We start from the raw sequence: 19,298 nt of genomic DNA on the forward strand, positions 1-19,298 counted from the left end.
TCATGCCGCCCTGGGCTCCTACTGGGAGGAAGGGCGGGATATAAATAAAAAAATAAATATCAGTCTGCCGTAATCTGCCAATGTACTCCTCTGGTTGCTGCTGTTGCTATTAGAGGTGGCAAGTGGAGAGGGCATTTTCATTTGTTGTGCCCTTCCTATGGAAATCTCTCCCCTGGAAGGCTTGCCCGGCACCTACACTCTGTGCTGTTGCTCTCTCTTTTGGCCTCAGGTAAAGGCCTTTTTATTCTCCCAGGCAGTGATGTAATTGTCCAGGGTCTCAGAGGGTCTTAGACCCTTTATGTTTTGGGGGAGCAGGGTACTTATGTCTCTAGCATCCCACAAGCCATTTAGCATGAAAAGGGAGTCTGCGAGTCACTGAGAAGATTATTTTCAGTAGCTGACCATCTCCCTTTTCATGCTTGTTGGCTCCTGGAACATCTGTTGTTGTGGTAGAAGGTATTAACAAGGATTTCATTCTCAACCCAGTAGTAAAAAGGGGAGGGAAGGGTGTGTGTCTGTGACAATCAGGAAGGGACCCTGCACTTCTGAATTTGCTACTGTGCTACTGCTCCCAGATATTTTTCACACTCACACAAGTCTGCTTTAAAAAAAATCTGGATTTCCCTGCTTTAACTTCTGTTCTACTGTTCAAAATCTTTCAGAGAACAGGATTGCCAACCAAGTGTTCTAATTTAGTACCCTTGTTCTTGGAGTATAATCTTGCAGACTGAACTTTCAGTTCACCTGAAAAAATAACTATCTGTTTCTTTACAGGAGGTAGAACTTGAAGGACCTTTATGGGATCCAAATGCCCGATGGATGGATAATGTGCCTACGATAATTACGGTAAAGAGGAGAATTCATTGGATATTTAATTAATTTATTTATTAAAAAATGTAACAGTACATGTTGGCACTTCATCTGGTTATTAATTTTTGAGTGGAGACAAAGTGAGATCTGCTGTAGTTCAGTAGCATTGTTTCGGCAGGTGTAATGGTCTTCCTTGTATATTTTTACTCCCTGTATTTTTTGCTGACCCACCTGGATGGGCTGAGTATGTCCAGCTGCTTCCTGGGGCCAAAGCATCTGTGGTTGCCCTCCTTCTGGTCTGACTTACTGTTTGGCCTGTTCAGATGATAATTTAATCCTTTGTCCTAAACCACCCATTCATAATGTGGGCAGTAGCCTAGACCATCCATGTTGTTGTTGTTTTAAATTGAGATGTTTAAGGGATATTAAAAATAAAAGATTAATTTAGACTGCAAAGCCTTCATTGGGTTTTAGACACTGAGCAAAGAGACTATTAAATTAGTCTAATCCAAGGATTTACACACTTTACCCTTTTCAAAGGCTCATTTTTTAAAAAATCTACAATTTTCTCCCTTCATACTTGCTGACACAGCTACCCTTTGAAGTGATGAGGCTATTGAAATAAGCTCTCTTCTAGCTAATTGAGGCACCTTGTTAACTTGCCCATTAACTTTTTGTTTGTTCTAGGTGTCAAAACGAATTATACCAATTTGTATAACATTATCTAGATTCTAGACAGTGAAATTTTATAGATGAAAGGGTCACATACAAATGTCTGTCTTCTAACTGGCATTTATTACAATTCATTCTGTTCCTGGTTGACCATGATGACTTGTGTAATACTTTATTATTGTATGTAAAAGAGAGTGAACAATGGATTTTTAATGTTCTAACATAATTATGTTTTTATTCTGTACGTCGCCCAGAGTGGCTGGACAACTAGTCAGATGGACGACTAATAAATCTAATAAATAAAAATAAATAAAATAAAAATGTTTGCTTGCCCCCCACCTTTAATAAAGCTGTTGACTTTTAAAAAGTTAAGTTTGTGTAGTTTTGTCATGAGATTAGGTTTACTCTTGGGCAGGAAGTGGCATCCCTTAATTTTTCACTTGGGAGACCCCTCTTCAGGAGGCCCACCCAAGAAAATCTCTCAAGCTGCCCCTTTTGAGGGAGAAAAATGCTAAGCTTTGGGGACACTTTCCTGTTTTTAAATGTAGATAGCCCTTTTCTACCCTCTCCAAAATCTTAGTGAGTCTAGATGTCCACATACTCGCACACATCTTACACATGGTCACACATGCATGCATCTGGTCAGGGGCTGTTTTCTGCCTGTATAACCTATTTTTTGTTTTGAATGTGGAACATGGGCAGGAGTGCACATGTGGCCTTCCTTGGACCAGCTGTTCCCTACTGGGGTCTCCAAGGCAGCTTCTTCCTGTGGGTTTCCTTCCATTGGAACTCCTCTTAGACTGATTTTCTTCTGCAAGGGTAATTCAAATCTCTTCTTCTCCCCCTTCCAACCGATTTCCTCAGTTTCAGCCCCTGAGAAATTGACAAGGATTGCCCACTTTGCCATTTTTTCCTCTATCCTCTGCTACAATTCAACCTTTTTGCATCTTGAATATCCTCTGTCCACCATTCACTTCTGAGTGTGACCAGAAGTAGACAGTGGTATGTGCATGAAAGATGGTCAAATCAAGACAGGTATTAATAATTTCTTGTGGATTTGTATATCTCACAAAATCACACTGTAGCTTTCAAGTTGCATATTAAAATCATATATGTATTGTATCTACCCAGCATACTATTGTTTCAAACAGTACCATTGTGGACACATTTCCTATATGTGGTATCAGAGTGCATGCATTTCCTACATATGCATATGGAAAACACATTGCATCCACTTTAGATTGTCAGACAGAGTCTGTTAGGCAGACACAGAACAAGAGGTAGGTCTACAAATGCAATATTTGCCATGGCAAACAGTCCTAGCAGCTGCCTGACACTCTTCCCTGGATCTTCTTTAGCAGCTTATTTACTAGAAAATATTTTTAGGGCACATGGGATATCGGTAAAATTCCTCACTTGGTATTCCTTCTGTGTTGTAGTTGTAAAGATTTTAGAGCAGATCTTCCATCTTTTGTGAAGCTGGACAGTGGTTTCTCTGTTCTGGAAAAAGATAATTGAAACAAACTTTTATATAAACATTTCTTACTCATTGAGGATTACACATGCAGTCTTAGGAAAAGCACCCAAAATGTGGGTCTTGCTGACAAGTGACTGGGCTTGGTTTTTGAGGGTCATGTTAGTGGCACACTGTAATGCTCTAGTACTTTTTTTTCAACCTGTTGTTTCATCAACTATAGTAAATCAATATTTTGTTATTTGAAATATTTATATCTTCTGTTTAAAACGTTTAAAACAATAGCAGGTGATTGTGTGTACATATATAATGTGAGATTATATTATATGGGAGATAGTCAATAGTAGTCAGAGTTGACCCATTGAATGCAATAGACTTGTTACTTAAGTGCGTATGACTAGCACTGAATGTTCACACACACACACAATATAATTAAAGAATAAAACAGCAGCATAATAAACCTCAAACCAAACAAGAGTAGTTTTAACAAAATATGGTGTGTTGCCATGATGTTCAGGCTTACAGAAGTTGTGCAGATAAGAGATGGAAGATGGCAAGAACTATTTAAAAAAACGTTGGTGTGTCTCTCCCCCCCCCCATTATATGAGGCAAAGATTTGATTTAGAATTTTTCAAAGCTTTCTCACTGCTGAAATAATATAAAAGGTATATAAAATAATTAAAGAATGGATTGTGATAATATTAGGGGATGATACATTGTGTGATATAATTAGTTCAGATGTTTTAAGCTAGTTATATTGTACATATGAAAGTACAAAAAGGTCTGGTATGTTATATATAAAATTAAAAGTTTTTCTTAAAATCGTCATTCATGCTCCAAAGAGTGTAAATAATCAGCAATTTGAAAGGTCCAGAGACTGCCAAAGAAGATAGATCATTAAGAGATTGTGGAAAGCCTTCAAATGGGGCGAGGCAGCCCTCTCAAGGCAGTACATTCTGGAGTCTAGGTGTGGTTACAGAAAAGGCCTTCCCCCACAACCACCCCAGTTGCAGCTCAGATGGTCATGGGATATGTAGAAAAGCCTTTTCAGCAGATCTTAATGAGTGAGCAAACTCATATGGGAGATGGTGCTTTTAGATATCCTGGGCCTACATTATAACCAGCTCATTGCTAGTGGAGCTATTGCAAAGGAGGAGTTGCATGCTGCCAATAACCAGCTCTGATCAACATGTGCAAATTAATATGGAAGACCCTATAGAGCTTTAAAGCAAATAACCAAAGCTTTGAAAGGTACCCCACATAGAGCACATTGCAGTAATCCACTCCTGTTGGAACTAAAGTGGGTGTCGTCATAGCTGTATCTGTTCTTTTTTTGAATGGGGGCAGCTAGTACACCAGCCCTAAACTGGGTAAAAATGAGTTGGCCAGATCCTGGAGAATCTTCAGACTGGAAACCTGAGTCTTAAAGGTTTTCAGTGCCTTTCTTGGAAGTCATAGGATAGGAGTAGCCAAGATGTTTAGGACTACAACCCTCATAATTCCTGACCATCTTATGTTGGCTGATGCTGATAGAAGCTATAGTCCACAAAATCTGGAGAGCACAATATTGGCTATCCTTTCATAGAATAACAAATGGTCTTCCAACTTAAAGCAGACTTGGAGTACTATGTACAGTTCTGGTTGATGCATCTTCAAAAATCCTGTTGTACAGCTGGAAAAGGTGCAGAAAAGAGCAGCCAAATGATCAGGGGACTAGACCACTTCACCTTAGAAGAAAAGTAGCAGTGTTTGAGTCTCTTTAATTGGGGGGGGGGCGAGTAAGGGGCATGATAAAGTGTGTAAAATTATGCAAGATGTGGAAAAAATGAGTAGGGATAAGTTATTCTCCCTTGCATAAAACTAAAACATGGGGCCATCCAATGGTGCTGAATGGTGGCAAAAGGAAGCACTTCCTCACACAGCACATAGTTAACTTCCTGTCCATTCATATATTTGCTGGAATCTTGCTGTATTGTTTCCAGTGCCTTCTATAAAAAAATTTTTTTGTTTCAACAACCTACCCAGGCATGTAATTTCAACACTTTACTAACATCCATTCTGCACAAAGTAGAAAATATTTAGAGACTAAAACTCCTATGCCCGGAGACAAACTGCCCTGTAATTGCAAACTTGAGGATACAGACAAAAGGTGGACTTACATTCCCCACCCAAGTGGGAGAATCCAGGCATAACCAACATTGTGGCCTCAACAGTGTGCCTCTGCTTTCTTCTGCTGAGGGCTGATTAATGGACATTAAATGCCCTGGTCCACTTATAAACTTCCTGCCTTGGAACATTGCAGGATGGAATAATAAATTGGCAGATTTGGGTTTTATCTGCTACCTACAGTCTTTTGATATTGTTTGTCTCCAGGAGACTTGGCTCTTGGAAAAAAAATATCTCTACCTGCAAGGCTTCAGAATCAACCTGCCCTGAAAACCTCTTGTCTAGGCTGAGGCAGTGGAGGACTGGCCGTTTTGATCTCCTCAACCTTAGAGGTACAGAACTCTGAGATAGTTGAGTCAGTTCCCAACTTCTGCCAGGTCTTAGTCATCCGAGGACATAAGATGTGCCCCCTTATATGTGTTAATGTTTACCTTCCCGCTCAAACCTCTAGATTTGCAGCTGGGTCTTAGAGCAAACTTGAAGCCCTCCTGGATAACGATTACCCCTTTCATTTTATCCTTATTTGTGGTGATTTTAATGCTGGGATGGGAAATAGCTATCCTCTGCTGGAAAAGGCCATGCGTCTCGACCTTGGGGAATAAGTAAGCATTCCCCGATTTTCATGAGACAAGATAATTTTAGTAAGTATGGACAAGCTCTTTTTTCTTTAATTTTTATATTTCAGCTGGTTTATTTATTTTTTATTTTTTATTTGATTTATATCCCGCCCTTCCTCCCAGCAGTGGTTTGTTTTAATGGCACTTATTTAGATCACTCCAAGAGATACTATGCTTACACCTCTGAGAAGGGAGCCAGTGTTCTTGATTATATAATAGGGTCACTTCCTATTGTTCCTTTTGTCAAGTGTATGACATTGGAAGATAGATCTGAAAGTGACTATCTTCCACTTAGGCTCATTCTTAATTTACACAATTCATATCTTAATGTGTCAACAGATTCCAAAATGCCCAGGTTATTTACAGGGAGTAAGATGGCTTAAATGGTCTCTGGAAATTGATTTCAACATAGGGTGGATGCTAGGGTCAGATAAGCTTTTACAGCTTCAACAACTTGCCCTTGAAAGCCCCTGGTCTATTTCCCAGAATTACCAGGATATAACCAGTGCACTCAGACCTCTAGTGACCACCACTCTAGTAGAGAAAACCCCTAATGCTTCTCGGTCTTGGTTCGATAGAGAATGTTAAGCTAAGAAAAGGGAGTTGCGTAAATTAATAAAACAGATGATGCGGTTCTGACAAGGCTACTCGTCTTTTGCAATTACACTGGAGAGAGTATGAAACAATGCTCAGAAAGAAAAAAAAGGCCTTCTTTACTAATAATTGGAAGTCCTTGGGCCTTGCTTTAATTGAAGGGAATGAACCCAAATTTTGGAACATGATCCAGGGAGGCCTCTCCCAAAACTTTTTTTGAGGCTGCCCCCCAATCCCTCCTGAAACCTGGGTCTCCCACTTCAGCAGTATCTTCGGTAGCAGTACAATCTTACTTTTAGATACAACAGGGAATCCTCCCAACCTCCCAGCCTGGCCACCTGTATCTAACACTGACATAGAGGATTTGATTTTGTCTCTCTGCTCTGGCAAGGCCCCAGGGGAAGATATGATTCCCCCTGAGGTTTTCCTTTTAGATGTTCACTGGTGGGCCCCAGTCTTAGCAACGTTATTCACTTACATCAACTCAACTGGAGACATCCTGGCTGGCTGGCGTTCCAGCATTGTTGTGCCTGTCTTTAAGAAAGGAGACACATCAGACCCTCATAATTATCGACCCATCAGCTTCCTAGATGTGACCTCTAAACTATATGGCCGTTATCTTTTAAACAAGCTCCTTGATTGGGACACCAGCTATTCAATCATCCACGAGGAACAAGCAGGGTTCAGAAAGGGCAGAAGCACCATAGATCAAGCATTTGTCTTGCAGCATTTAATTCACAAAACCGTTAAGGGCCCAAATAAGTCCATATTTGCTGCTTTTGTAGATTTCTCTTCTGCCTTCGATTTAATAGATAGGGACCTTCTATGGCACAAACTTGACCAAAACAAACATTGATGAAAGACTGCTCGGGCTTATTCAGTCTTTACATCAGGCCAATACATTGCAGGTACTATTGGGCCTCCAAGGTGCCCTATCTCGAGGTATTCATATCAAACGGGGAGTGACGCAAGGCTTCATATTGGCACCCTTTTTATTCAATTTCTATATCGATATAATTCCCAGCATGGCTTCCCCTTCCTTGTTTCCATCATCAGTTGGCAATCGTAAGATCTCAGTATTCCTTTATGCTGATGATCTAGTCCTTTTATCTCTGAATAAAATCGGTCTCAAAAGGATGTCAGCTAACTTTGGAAAAATTTGTAAAGAGGAGAAATTAACAGTTAATTACTCATAAACTAAGATCATGGTTTTTTGCAAGAGCACCCCGAATTCCAGCTGGGTCCTAGATGGGCACCAACTAGAACAGGTTCACTCGTTCAAATATTTGGGCTTGAGTTTCAGTGAGAAATTGTCATGGAACATCATTTAGACACTATTAAACTTTCATGCGCCAGATCAACTGACCAAATTCAAAAGTTTTTCTGTACCAGAGGGGGGCAACTAATTAATCCTGTACTCAAGGTTTTTGTTTTCAAAATCATAGCCCAAATGCTCTATGGTGCAGAACTTTGGGGGGAATCAGCCAAACATGAGACAGAAGTTTTGCAAAATAAGTTTATGAGGCAGATACTGGGGCTTCCCCCCAGGGCTCCATCAACCCACCTTAGAGCAGAGCTTGGTTTACCTTCAATTTCAGCAAGAATCGATTTATCCTACCTTAGATATTGGTGTAGATTAAACAGGATGGATGATCAGTCCCTTACCAAGCTCTGTTGGTTTGAGCAACTCAGGAATGGGGGATGGGCCCACCAGTGCCAAGCAAAGCTAGAGACTTGTAACCTCTCCATGGAAAAATGTTTAAGCCTTAGCCCACTCGCACTAAAGAACTGGATCTTTGACCATGATGTGGGCCAAGACAGGGCAACAATAGTTGCCGCACCCTTTTCTATCTGGTACTCCCAGCAAGGTCAATCACGCAAGATCCAATTATTTTGAGGTTTTGACCTATGCACAACTTCATAGGGCATTCACGGAACTTAGGTTTCAAGTGATGCCCTCTGCATATCTGGAGGGGAGATGCCGGGGAATCCCAACTAATGAATGGAAATGCACTTTTGGGTGTGATCAGACAGAAGACATAATTCATTACCTGTTGTATTGTCCCTTGTATGAGGATCCCAAAAGGAAATTCTTGGCATATTTCATTCAGCTATACACGGATAGATCATCCCAGGAGTTGGTAGTAGAACTTTTAGCACTTTATTATGTGTAATATTTTATTCATATTTTCATAAAATTTAATGCCAGTTAATATTTTATTGGTATTTTTTAATGAATGTTTTTGATTGTTTTTTGTAAATCACTGAGAAGCTTTCTGTTAAGTAAGAGCTATATAAATTTTATTTGATGGATAAATAAATAAAAATAGTTAAAACTGTGAAATTTGTTTCCAAAGATTTAATAATGGCCACAAACTTGGATGGCTTTAAAGGGGGATTGGACATAGTCCTGGAAGAAACACTGTCAATGACCACTAAAATGTGCTGTCTCTATGTACAGAAGCAGCATGCCTCTGAATGCCAGTCACTGGAAAACAGATGGAGTTGGTTATTGCCCTCATACCCTGCTTGTGGGTTTCCCAGGAACATCTGGTTGATCGCTGTGGGAAGCAGGAAGGTGGACTAGATAGTCCTGTGATCTGATCCAGCAAGGCTTTTCCTATGTTAAACTTAGTACAGCCCAGTCAAGGGATCATAGTGAGGAGTCCTGAGATGAGGAAGCTATTCCATCTGCTCACCCACCCTGTTCCTGGGTTCCCAGCCAGTCCAGGACACTATTGCTAATTCCACCGGAAGAGAGTGGAAACACCTGCAGTTAATTGACTGTGCCCAGCCCACAGATCAGCTATGAAGGTTGCTGCAATGCAGAACGTTTGGGGTCTCCATGAGGGCATCACCCCCTTTTACATTGCACCGTTGAATGCATTGTCCTGTAGAGAGAAAGTGAATGATGTTGTATTATTGGGTTGTAGTTGAATTGTGTGTGTACTGCCCACATATTTTAAACACTAGAATCACATTCAGCACAGTAAGATGCTCACACTATGAGAGACACGTTAGAACTCAGACCAGCTGAGGGAACAGTAGATTCACATCTCATGCTCACTCTGGGGCATATGATCATTGAGTGGAATGGTGAGTGGCATCGGCAGAACTATTTAATTTTTTTTTTGCCAAGTGTGTAAAGTTGAATTCACATAGGTTTGTTTGTTTATTTGTTTATATCCCACCCTTCCTCCCAGCAAGAGCCCAGGGCGGCATGACACGACTTAACTGTACTGTGCTCAGCCTGCTGTTCCATGCTTCCTTGAGTCTCTACCTCTATTTGTGCAATCACTTGCATTGTTGGGCCATTGTCTTGAACATGTGAATGCTTCTTCAGTTCCAACTGTATATTTCATACAAATACATAATGGATAATTATGTAGATTCCTTTGGGAGGAAGGGCAGGTTATTTATGTAATAAATAAGTTTGCTGGCGTGCTAAGAAAGTTGGGGATGGTACACAAGTATACTGCTTCCATTTCTGGTTTTCATTTACACAATTTTGAACGTTTTTCATGATTACGCAATGTGCTATCACTGACAAGATAAAAAGAAACCACATTCTGTTCTGATTACAGCACGTTAAAAATTGCGCACAGGCAAATCAGCATTGTGTTCTATTCCAACATTCTACAAATTTTAGCCAATTCTCACAAAATGTTTGCTCAGATAATGCATGTTTCTCCTGAGTCTGTTTTCCACCATGTGATCTTTTCCTTTTTTAACTCGTTTTAGTGTTATACAGTTTCTAGTGTTGGGTGAGTGACTCTTGACTGCAACTACCATATTTTCCATATTCAAGAAGTCACACCCAAATTTCTTGATTTCGTGTAAGTGAATTAACTTTTGAATGGTTCTATCTACATTGATAACCAAATGCCAATATGTTACCATCCTCCGGCATTTCCCCCCTCATGTGAATAGTCTTTTATTCCATATACTAAGTTTTAAACCCTTCATTGGTTTGGGGCACCTTTTTAGGCATCAGCCATAGAAGGCAGCTTCTGCAAGGGAAAGTCCTGTCTCAGTAACCTATTAGAATTCTTTGAGAGTGTCAACAAGCATATAGACAGAGGTGATCCAGTGGACATAGTGTACTTAGACTTTCAAAAAGCTTTTGACAAGGTACCTCACCAAAGACTTCTGAGGAAGCTTAGCAGTCATGGAATAAGAGGAGAGGTCCTCTTGTGGATAAGGAATTGGTTAAGAAGCAGAAAGCAGAGAGTAGGAATCAACGGACAGTTCTCCCAATGGAGGGCTGTAGAAAGTGGAGTCCCTCAAGGATCGGTATTGGGACCTGTACTTTTCAACTTGTTCATTAATGACCTAGAATTAGGACTGAGCAGTGAAGTGGCCAAGTTTGCTGACGACACTAAATTGTTCAGGGTTGTTAAAACAAAAAGGGATTGTGAAGAGCTCCAAAAAGATCTCTCCAAACTGAGTGAATGGTTGGAAAAATGGCAAATGCAATTCAATATAAACAAGTGTAAAATTATGCATATTGGAGCAAAAAATCTGAATTTCACATATACGCTCATGGGGTCTGAACTGGCGGTGACCGACCAGGAGAGAGACCTCGGGGTTGTAGTGGACAGCACGATGAAAATGTCGACCCAGTGTGCGGCAGCTGTGAAAAAGGCAAATTCCATGCTAGCGATAATTAGGAAAGGTATTGAAAATAAAACAGCCGATATCATAATGCTGTTGTATAAATCTATGGTGCGGCCGCATTTGGAATACTGTGTACAGTTCTGGTCGCCTCATCTCAAAAAGGATATTATAGAGTTGGAAAAGGTTCAGAAGAGGGCAACCAGAATGATCAAGGGGATGGAGCGACTCCCTTACGAAGAAAGGTTGCAGCATTTGGGTCTTTTTAGTTTAGAGAAAAGGCGGGTCAGAGGAGACATGATAGAAGTGTATAAAATTATGCATGGCATTGAGAAAGTGGATAGAGAAAAGTTCTTCTCTCTCATAATACTAGAACTCGTGGACATTCAAAGAAGCTGAATGTTGGAAGATTCAGGACAGACAAAAGGAAGTACTTCTTTACTCAGCACATAGTTAAACTATGGAATTTGCTCCCACAAGATGCAGTAATGGCCACCAGCTTGGATGGCTTTAAAAGAAGATTAGACAAATTCATGGAGGACAGGGCTATCAATGGCTACTAGCCATGATGGCTGTGCTGTGCCACCCTAGTCAGAGGCAGCATGCTTCTGAATACCAGTTGCTGGAAGCCTCAGGAGGGGTCCTGCTTGCGGGCTTCCCCCAGGCACCTGGTTGGCCACTGTGAGAACAGGATGCTGGACTAGATGGGCCAGTGGCCTGATCCAGCAGGCTCTTCTTATGTTCTTAAAATATACATTAAAATAATAAATCAAAGCAGTTATGACTCAGCAGCCTAAAAACTACAACATGGGCCAGATAAATTATAGTAATAATAAAAAGAAATTAAAGAGAGATTGTTTTGATAGTTTTTTTAAGTAATGTTTTGAAGGTGTTTTGTTTTAATGTGTTTTAAAGTTTGTTTTTATGATGTTTTAATGTTTTTAGTGCTTTTGTTTGCCGCCCTGGGCTCCTGCTGGGAGGAAGGGTGGGATATAAATATAATAACAACAACAACAACAATAATAATTCAGCTCTTATTTTGAAGATATCAATCCTTTTTACTCAATTTAAAAAAAGCTGTGACAAATCCAGAGTAAATAGGTATTTATAGCCCATTTAAAGGCCTATAATTGTAGGGTCAAATGCAGTCTAAGTTGGCCCTCATGGGCCTGTAAGCTGAAGGTTCCACACTCCTGCCATACACCAAAGGCCATAGGGTGGGAACAAAAGCCTCCTAGTTCCACCTTCTGAGATGGACCCTCCAGGAAGAAGTAGAGTCGCTAGATAACCATGCCTCCTAAGCCCAAATTGGCAAGGCAGCCCAGGATAGGATACCATGGTGAGGTTATTGAAAGCCTTTGAGAAGTCTAGGAGAACCAATAGGGTTACACTCCCCCATCCATTTTGGGCACAAGTCACTTACTAGTACTGTTTCTGCCTCAAAATCAGCCTAGAATCCAGATTGCAACAGATCCCAATTAGCCCCATGGAACAGGAACTTCTCATTCTTGTAAGTGCCCAGTTCTTTCAAAGACTGCCCCAATCTCTCACAAAGTGTGGTCATTTTGTGCAAAAAGCCAAACTTTCAGTTAAATGTACAATGCCCCTTGTTTAGACCTAGCTGACACAACTTCATTCTTACACACTTGGTGGTCTTGTTTCATTCTCAGCCCCTTCATATGCCTGCAGCTGTTTAGAGGGTACTACAAATGTTAAATATGGCAGCAGCAATTCTTGTGAGATAATGTTATTGTAATCTGTTATTTTTCCAATTACTGTGGTCATCTGTGTTTCATTACATTCACTGAAAGATTACACCCTCTTATACCAATTGAAAATCTAAAAATACCTTATTAGTTGCAATTAATAATTGTACAGTATTTTTACTAGCTTATAAGGAGAGATGAAATTCTGCTGCAGAAGTGAGACTCCCATGAATAATAATTAATATTTATCAAGTTTCGAGAGAGAGAAACATAGGCAGTCCATGCTTGGAGACTCACAAACCTGCTCTGACAAGCTCTTTGAAATATGATGATCTTTTTATTCTTCCAGGCTGTGCAAATATAGCGCAGTGGCAGCAAATAAAAGGCAGAAACACAATAAGAGGCAATTGATGGATATCTTTTCATGTGACAATTAAATTAAAGGTTGGGCAGCAATTTTAGAAGGACAATGTAGTATATGTACACAAATAAGCCATTCACTCTGATGCTCTTTAGAAGAATTTGAAGAAAGGCAGTTAGAGCTGGTTTACACAATAGTTTCAGCCCTGCAAGCTGTGGGCTTGACAAACAAGTGACCCTCTGGTTCACTATGTACCCAAATTGTGGCTTAGCGTGCCACCAGAAGAGTTAGACATGGGAAGCAGCCTTATACCAAGTCAGACCATTGGCCCATCTAGCTTATTATTGTCTGCATGCTGACTGGTAGCAGTTTTCCAGGGTTTCCTGGAAATACCAGAGATTGAACCCGAGTCTTTTGCTTGCAAAGCATGTCCTACAGCCCTTCCCCTGAAAGTTTATTGATCAATTGTGCATTGCACTGTAATAGAGAGCATCATCATCTGTTTGCTTGTATGCCACTTTCCACAAAAGTGGCTAACAACATATCAAATGAACAGTAAGTATTACAACTCAAAAGATGTATTAGAGACAATTTGAATAATAAAAATATCAATGTAAATACGAAAAGTCAATCCATACAACATAATATAAAATAATACAAATAAGCTAACCTAATGTAGTAGCTTAAATGAAGCAGAAGAGAGAAAAATACCAACTCCAAAAATTGAATAGTAGCATACAAAACGTAATGTTCCAGACGACGCACCTGTATCCAGTAGTTTGGGTCCAGAGCCAAACATCCAAGGACCCAACCCCATCTCTCACTTGAGGTAGTGCAGACACCTGGCTCTCACCCAGAGGGTCTTTATGCCAGTTATTATCATAAGGTTTCACCCCACATGGCAAGCAATAACTTCTTCACGCTCCCCCACCATTAATTGTTGTTATGTGCCTTCAAGTCGATTACAACTTATGGCGACCCTATGAATCAGTGATCTCCAAGAGCATCTGTCATGAACCACCTTGTTCAGATCTTGTAAGTTCAGGTCTGTGGCTTCCTTGATGGAATCAATCCATCTCTTGGTTGGCTTTCCTCTTTTTCTGCTGTTTTTCCCAGCATTAATGTCTTTTCTAGTGAATCTTGTCTTCTCATTATGTGTCCAAAGTATGATAACCTCAGTTTCATCATATTAGCTTCTAGTGACAGTTCTGGTTTAATTTGTTCTAACACCCAGTTATTTGTCTTTTTCGCAGTCATGGTATGCGCAAAGCTCTCCTTCAACACCACATTTCAAATGAGTTGATTTTTCTCTTATCCGTTTTTTTCACTGTCCAACTTTCACATCCATACATAGAGATCGGGAATACCATGTTCTGAATCATCCTGACTTTGGTGTTCAGTGATACATCTTTGCATTGGAGGACCTTTTCTAGTTGTCGCATAGCTGCCCTCCCCAGTCCTAGCCTTCTTCTGATTTCGTGACTATTGTCTCCATTTTGGTTAATGACTGTGCCGAGGTATTGATAATCCTTGACAAGTTCAGTGTCCTCGTTGTCAACTTTAAAGTTACATAAATCTTCTGTTGTCATTACTTTAGTCTTTTTGACGTTCAGCTGTAGTTCTGCTTTTGTGCTTTCCTCTTTAACTTTCATAATCATTCGTTTCAAATCATTCCTGGTTTCTGCTAGTTGTATGGTATCGTCTGCATATCTTAAATTATTGATGTTTCTCCCTCCAATTTTCACACCTTCATCTTGGTCCAATCCCGCTTTCCTTATGATATGTTCTGCGTACAGATTAAACAAATACCCTGCGTACAGATTAAACATCCTTTTCTATTGGGAACCAATCGGTTTCTTCATATTCTGTCCTTACAGTAGCCTCTTGTCCAGAGTATAGGTTGCACATCAGGACAATCAGATGCTGTGGCACCCCCATTTCCTTTACAGCATTCCATAGTTTTTCATGATCTACACAGTCAAAGGCTTTGCTGTAATCTATAAAGCACAGGGTGATTTTCTTCTGAAATTCCTTGGTCCGTTCTATTATCCAACGTATGTTTGCGATATGATCTCTGGTGCCTCTTCCCTTTCTAAATCCAGCTTGGACATCTGGCATTTCTCGCTCCATGTAGAAGAAAAAGAGGAAGGCCAAACAAGAGTTGGATTGATTCCATAAAGGAAGCCACAGACCTGAATTTACAAGATCTGTACAGGGTGGTTCATGACAGATGCTCTTGGAGGTCACTGATTCATAGGGTCGCCATAATTCGTAATCAGCTTGAAGGCACATAACAACAACATATATAAGGGATAAGATGGTCTTTCAGTTATCCTGGTCCCCAGCTGTATAGCTGTATAAATTTATACAATTTATTCTGACTTGATATGGAAGGGCGAGGAGCCATCCAGTGTGCTGAAGCCTCTCCCTCCACCCTGAGAAACTCTTTTGACTTACGAGACTTACCTGTTTGACTTACGAAACTTGAGCAGACATTGCCCATGTGATTTTCAAATGTTATCCTTTGTACCTGTAAGTACTAGCAGCCTGCTTCTAGTCCTCTTGGAGACTTTTGATAACCAAATCCTTTAAGATTGAGACATATGGGAATTGTGGATAGGGCTTTGCAATGATTCTATTCCTGTTTGGTTGCCTCCAGAGAGTAGCACTCACTGATTGCTCTCTTTCTCTCCCCTTCCTGTGGACTACACCCTGTGGGGTACCATAGCATTCCATCTTGTGTTTTCTATCTGCTCTGTGCAAATATTGGAAGTGGATAATTTGGAGTGAAGATAGACAGCACTATTTTTAATTAAATCCAGCAGAACAACTTCAGCCTCAGAATGAATGCCTGAAGTCAGGTGCGGGCTGGTCAAGGACAAATGTTGAAATTTCATCTAGGGAAAATAGAGACTATAATGTTTGGCCAACATAAAGCTTGAGAGAAGTTTGTTTCCTGCTATGGATGGTGTTAAATGCCTTCTAAAGGATAAGGTTGGTCCTCTTGGGGTTTTACCAGACCTTGCATTGCTATTGGTGGCAGCAGCAGCTGGGAATCCTTTCACAAGCTTTGTCCAATGAGCTAGCTGTGACCGCTCTTCTTAGACAAGAATTTAACTTGTCATCCATGCATTGATAATGGAGTGTGTTAATGTCCTCTGTGTGGAACTACCTTTTTGAAGATTGTTTAGAAGCGACTGCTTTAGCACAGAACGTTGCAACCTGCCTCTTGAAAGGGACAAGCTTCAGATAATATATGATAGGTATGAAGAAGAGATTCCCAGGCAAGGAAGCTCATGTCATCAGCTCCTGAAGAGACCATCAGTGGCCTAAGGGAATTCTGCTGCTTTATTTATCTTTTATAATCTTTGTTTGTGTTAGCATTTTGAAAATAATTCCCAGTCTTGGGTGTCTTCAAAGATATATAAATTAGGGATCATCATCTTCTATAAATCTCAGCTCCCTTCACTCTCTGTGAAGTCACAGAGTTGTAACTTCTCCATGATTATGCCCATACTTTGAATATGCCATTGGTCTGGTTTTTGAAATATTTCCTAGCTGATTTTAATAAGTGTACAACAGAGACAGTGGCTAAGTTCCTCTTCTCTGCTCAAAGGAGTCGCAAGAGGATTCTCTCTTAACTGCTGTTTCTTTTATGATGTACTTTTATATTTCTGTATCTTAACTATTCTGATGTTTTTATTGACTATTTTATTTGAATGGGTCTGTGACCATATATTAATAAACTAACGATTAAAAAAAAAGAATATGCTGACTTTAGAAGTACATTTTGATGGCTGGTTAAAACCTGGCTCTTCAGGAGGTGTCGGCTGAAGGTGATTTAGATTCAATTGTTTTGCCTTGTGCTATTGATGCTTTGTCACTGAGTTTTGGTTGCTGCTGTTATTTCCATGCCCTTGTGACATACTGGTAGTTCAGTATGTTGTATGCTGCTGTTGGCAGCTTCTTTGATGCAATATAGAATTGTCAGAAATATTCCTCTGCCTACTCTTTTTTTGGCTGGGGAAGAGCCTCCAAGCTGCTGCTGATGCTCTAGAGAAGCAGGTAAATTGCCGTCCTAGATAAACATTTCTAGAGTGTACTCTAGAATGGGTTCATCTTGAAGACTTTCCCAGGACGGCAGAAGCAAGGACAATCAAAGCATTCTAGCTTCTTTAAAATTTATGCAATAACCAGCCTCCAACTCTGATATTCTTGTAGAACTATACAATATTAGGTGAAGGGGCTGCCCAGAACTAGTGAATTCTTGGACTTGGAAGGCACCTGAGTGCATAAACTGGGCTCTGGGCACCTACTGGCAGGAAGGGCGGGATAGAACTCAAATAAATAAAATAAACTGTCACTACATGAATATCTGCAGAACTGCCTTGCCCTGAAAGGGAGTGGAGAAGAGAGAAACAGTGTGAGCTGCCCCCATTCATTTCTCAGTGGTTACCCCTCCCTCCTTCAGCTGTCACCACAAGGGCTCATGAAGGATCACTTTGCACTGAGGGGAGCGGAGAAGAAGTGGACACAGCTTCTTCTACACAAACAGTTGTTTCCACTTTATTATAACTCCCGCTCCCTGCTCATTGTTGTAGTAATAGTATATAAACCCCTTTGTGAGGTTCGCCTGAAAAGCAGTATGTAAATACCATAAATAAATTAATTGCGCTAGAGTGTTTATTCCAGACGTCAATGGCATTGCGTAAATGTTTAGTCAATACTTAAAATCACTATGGAATGCTTCATGATCTACAGTCCATCATTTTAAAAAATCCTGGATAGAATACTTCCCCCTGTGGGACATAGTATCATACCCTTTCTTGTTGTGGTTCAAGAATCTTTTATCAGTTGTGACATTCACAGGCTACCCAGCAGAATGTCACAGAGTGGGCTAAATCCGTTGTACCAGTGAGATAAGTCAGAAATACTAGAAGACAAACTTTTGGAGTGGCATTTCTACCACATTTCAGATGGATGGAAAGAGGGAGAATCTGTTCTCAACTTATGGAGGTGCTGACATCTCTTTTTAATTGTACATCTTTATGGCAGTCTTACTGGAGATCCAAAAAAAGTACAGTTTAATGCAATGATTCCTCTTTTTTTCTCTGTGTTGGAAGCTGAGAACCCAGTTGAAGTGCTGCCTATTTTGAGCAAAGCAGCCCCATTTGGGTTGAGACTTGGTAAAAGGACATTCTTAGTCACATGTGCCAGCTAATTGTGCCAGCGTTGTATTCTTGTCTAAGAAAAAGGTGTTTTAATTGTGTTTGTATTGTCCTTTTCTTGCATACACTAAATTCTTTATATTTGCTTATATATAGTGAATGGTGTGAGAAGATTTTAAGACCATGCATAATTTATTTACTCACTTCCATTCTCCTCTGCACTGCCCTGGATGCTTCCTTGCTATGGACATACTGGCTTAAACCGAGCTGATGTTGAACATTGAATAAATTAGGCTAAATAAATGCATTCAAATTTTATATACACAATTCTAATCAGAGAACTGGAAGTGGGGATTGTCTCAGAATTCACCGTACACATGTGTGTTTATCCTCTAGCAGAGCTGTCTGTGGACATACTTCCAGTGACCATCAAAAATGAAGCTATTCTCTGTAGTAGTTGTATTCAAGGACTCTGCACATTGATCAGTGTCTCATGTGCATATTTGTTCTGCAAGTACTTAGTGACAAGTGAGAGGTTTGCTCAGTGTAAACTGGATCAGTTTTCATTATTGGAAGAACTAAAGCATGTCTATACCTACATTTGTGTCTTTGGATAAACTACAGTAGCTCCTGTGGACTGGTTTCAAGCTTGTAAACACAGGTCATCTTGGAAGAGAAGCAGCTGAGTCTACCCTCTGTTCTTCTAGCCTAAATACCTGCTAAGAACCCATGTAGAAAAATGCATTTGGACTGGGGAAAACTGGGTTCAAATTCTAGACTCAGAAATGACCTTGGGCAAATTGCTATTTTTCACCCTTGGTCCTCCATGTGTAAAAATAGGAATCAAATTCAAGAGAAACAAGGCAAGAGGCAAGTGTGCATGTGGCAGTATGATACAGTGATTAGTGTCAGACTAGGACTATGGAGGTGAGATTTGCAGTCCCACTTAGCCATGAAGTTTGCTGAGTGACATTAGAATGCTTGCTCTCTCTTGGCCTAACCTGATTTACAGGGTTGCTGGGTCAACAAGTGGTCTGAATAAATAAGTGGCTGACTTGCTGCACATTTATTGAAGGTTGCATATTAGGCTCTTCTGTTGCTAAATTGGAATTCAGA

General features: G+C 40.3%; 1 protein-coding gene across 8 annotated transcripts in view; it reads left to right on the plus strand.

Moving 5' to 3' along the window:
* The window catches only part of PTPRA (protein tyrosine phosphatase receptor type A), a 206,811-nt gene that overhangs the window by 89,753 nt on the left and 97,760 nt on the right, over positions 1–19,298 (plus strand). For 7 of the 8 annotated variants that reach the window (XM_061583497.1, XM_061583496.1, XM_061583490.1 and 4 more), the window contains one exon: positions 775–846. The exons of the other annotated variant lie outside the window; for it this stretch is intronic. In XM_061583497.1, the coding sequence (XP_061439481.1) occupies positions 820–846 (27 nt within the window). In that variant the 5' untranslated portion in view covers positions 775–819. Of the gene's footprint in view, positions 1–774; positions 847–19,298 lie in introns of those variants that run through there. 8 annotated transcript variants of the gene reach the window in all.

This window comes from Rhineura floridana, chromosome 9 (assembly GCF_030035675.1).
Source record: "Rhineura floridana isolate rRhiFlo1 chromosome 9, rRhiFlo1.hap2, whole genome shotgun sequence".
NCBI lineage: Eukaryota > Metazoa > Chordata > Lepidosauria > Squamata > Rhineuridae > Rhineura > Rhineura floridana.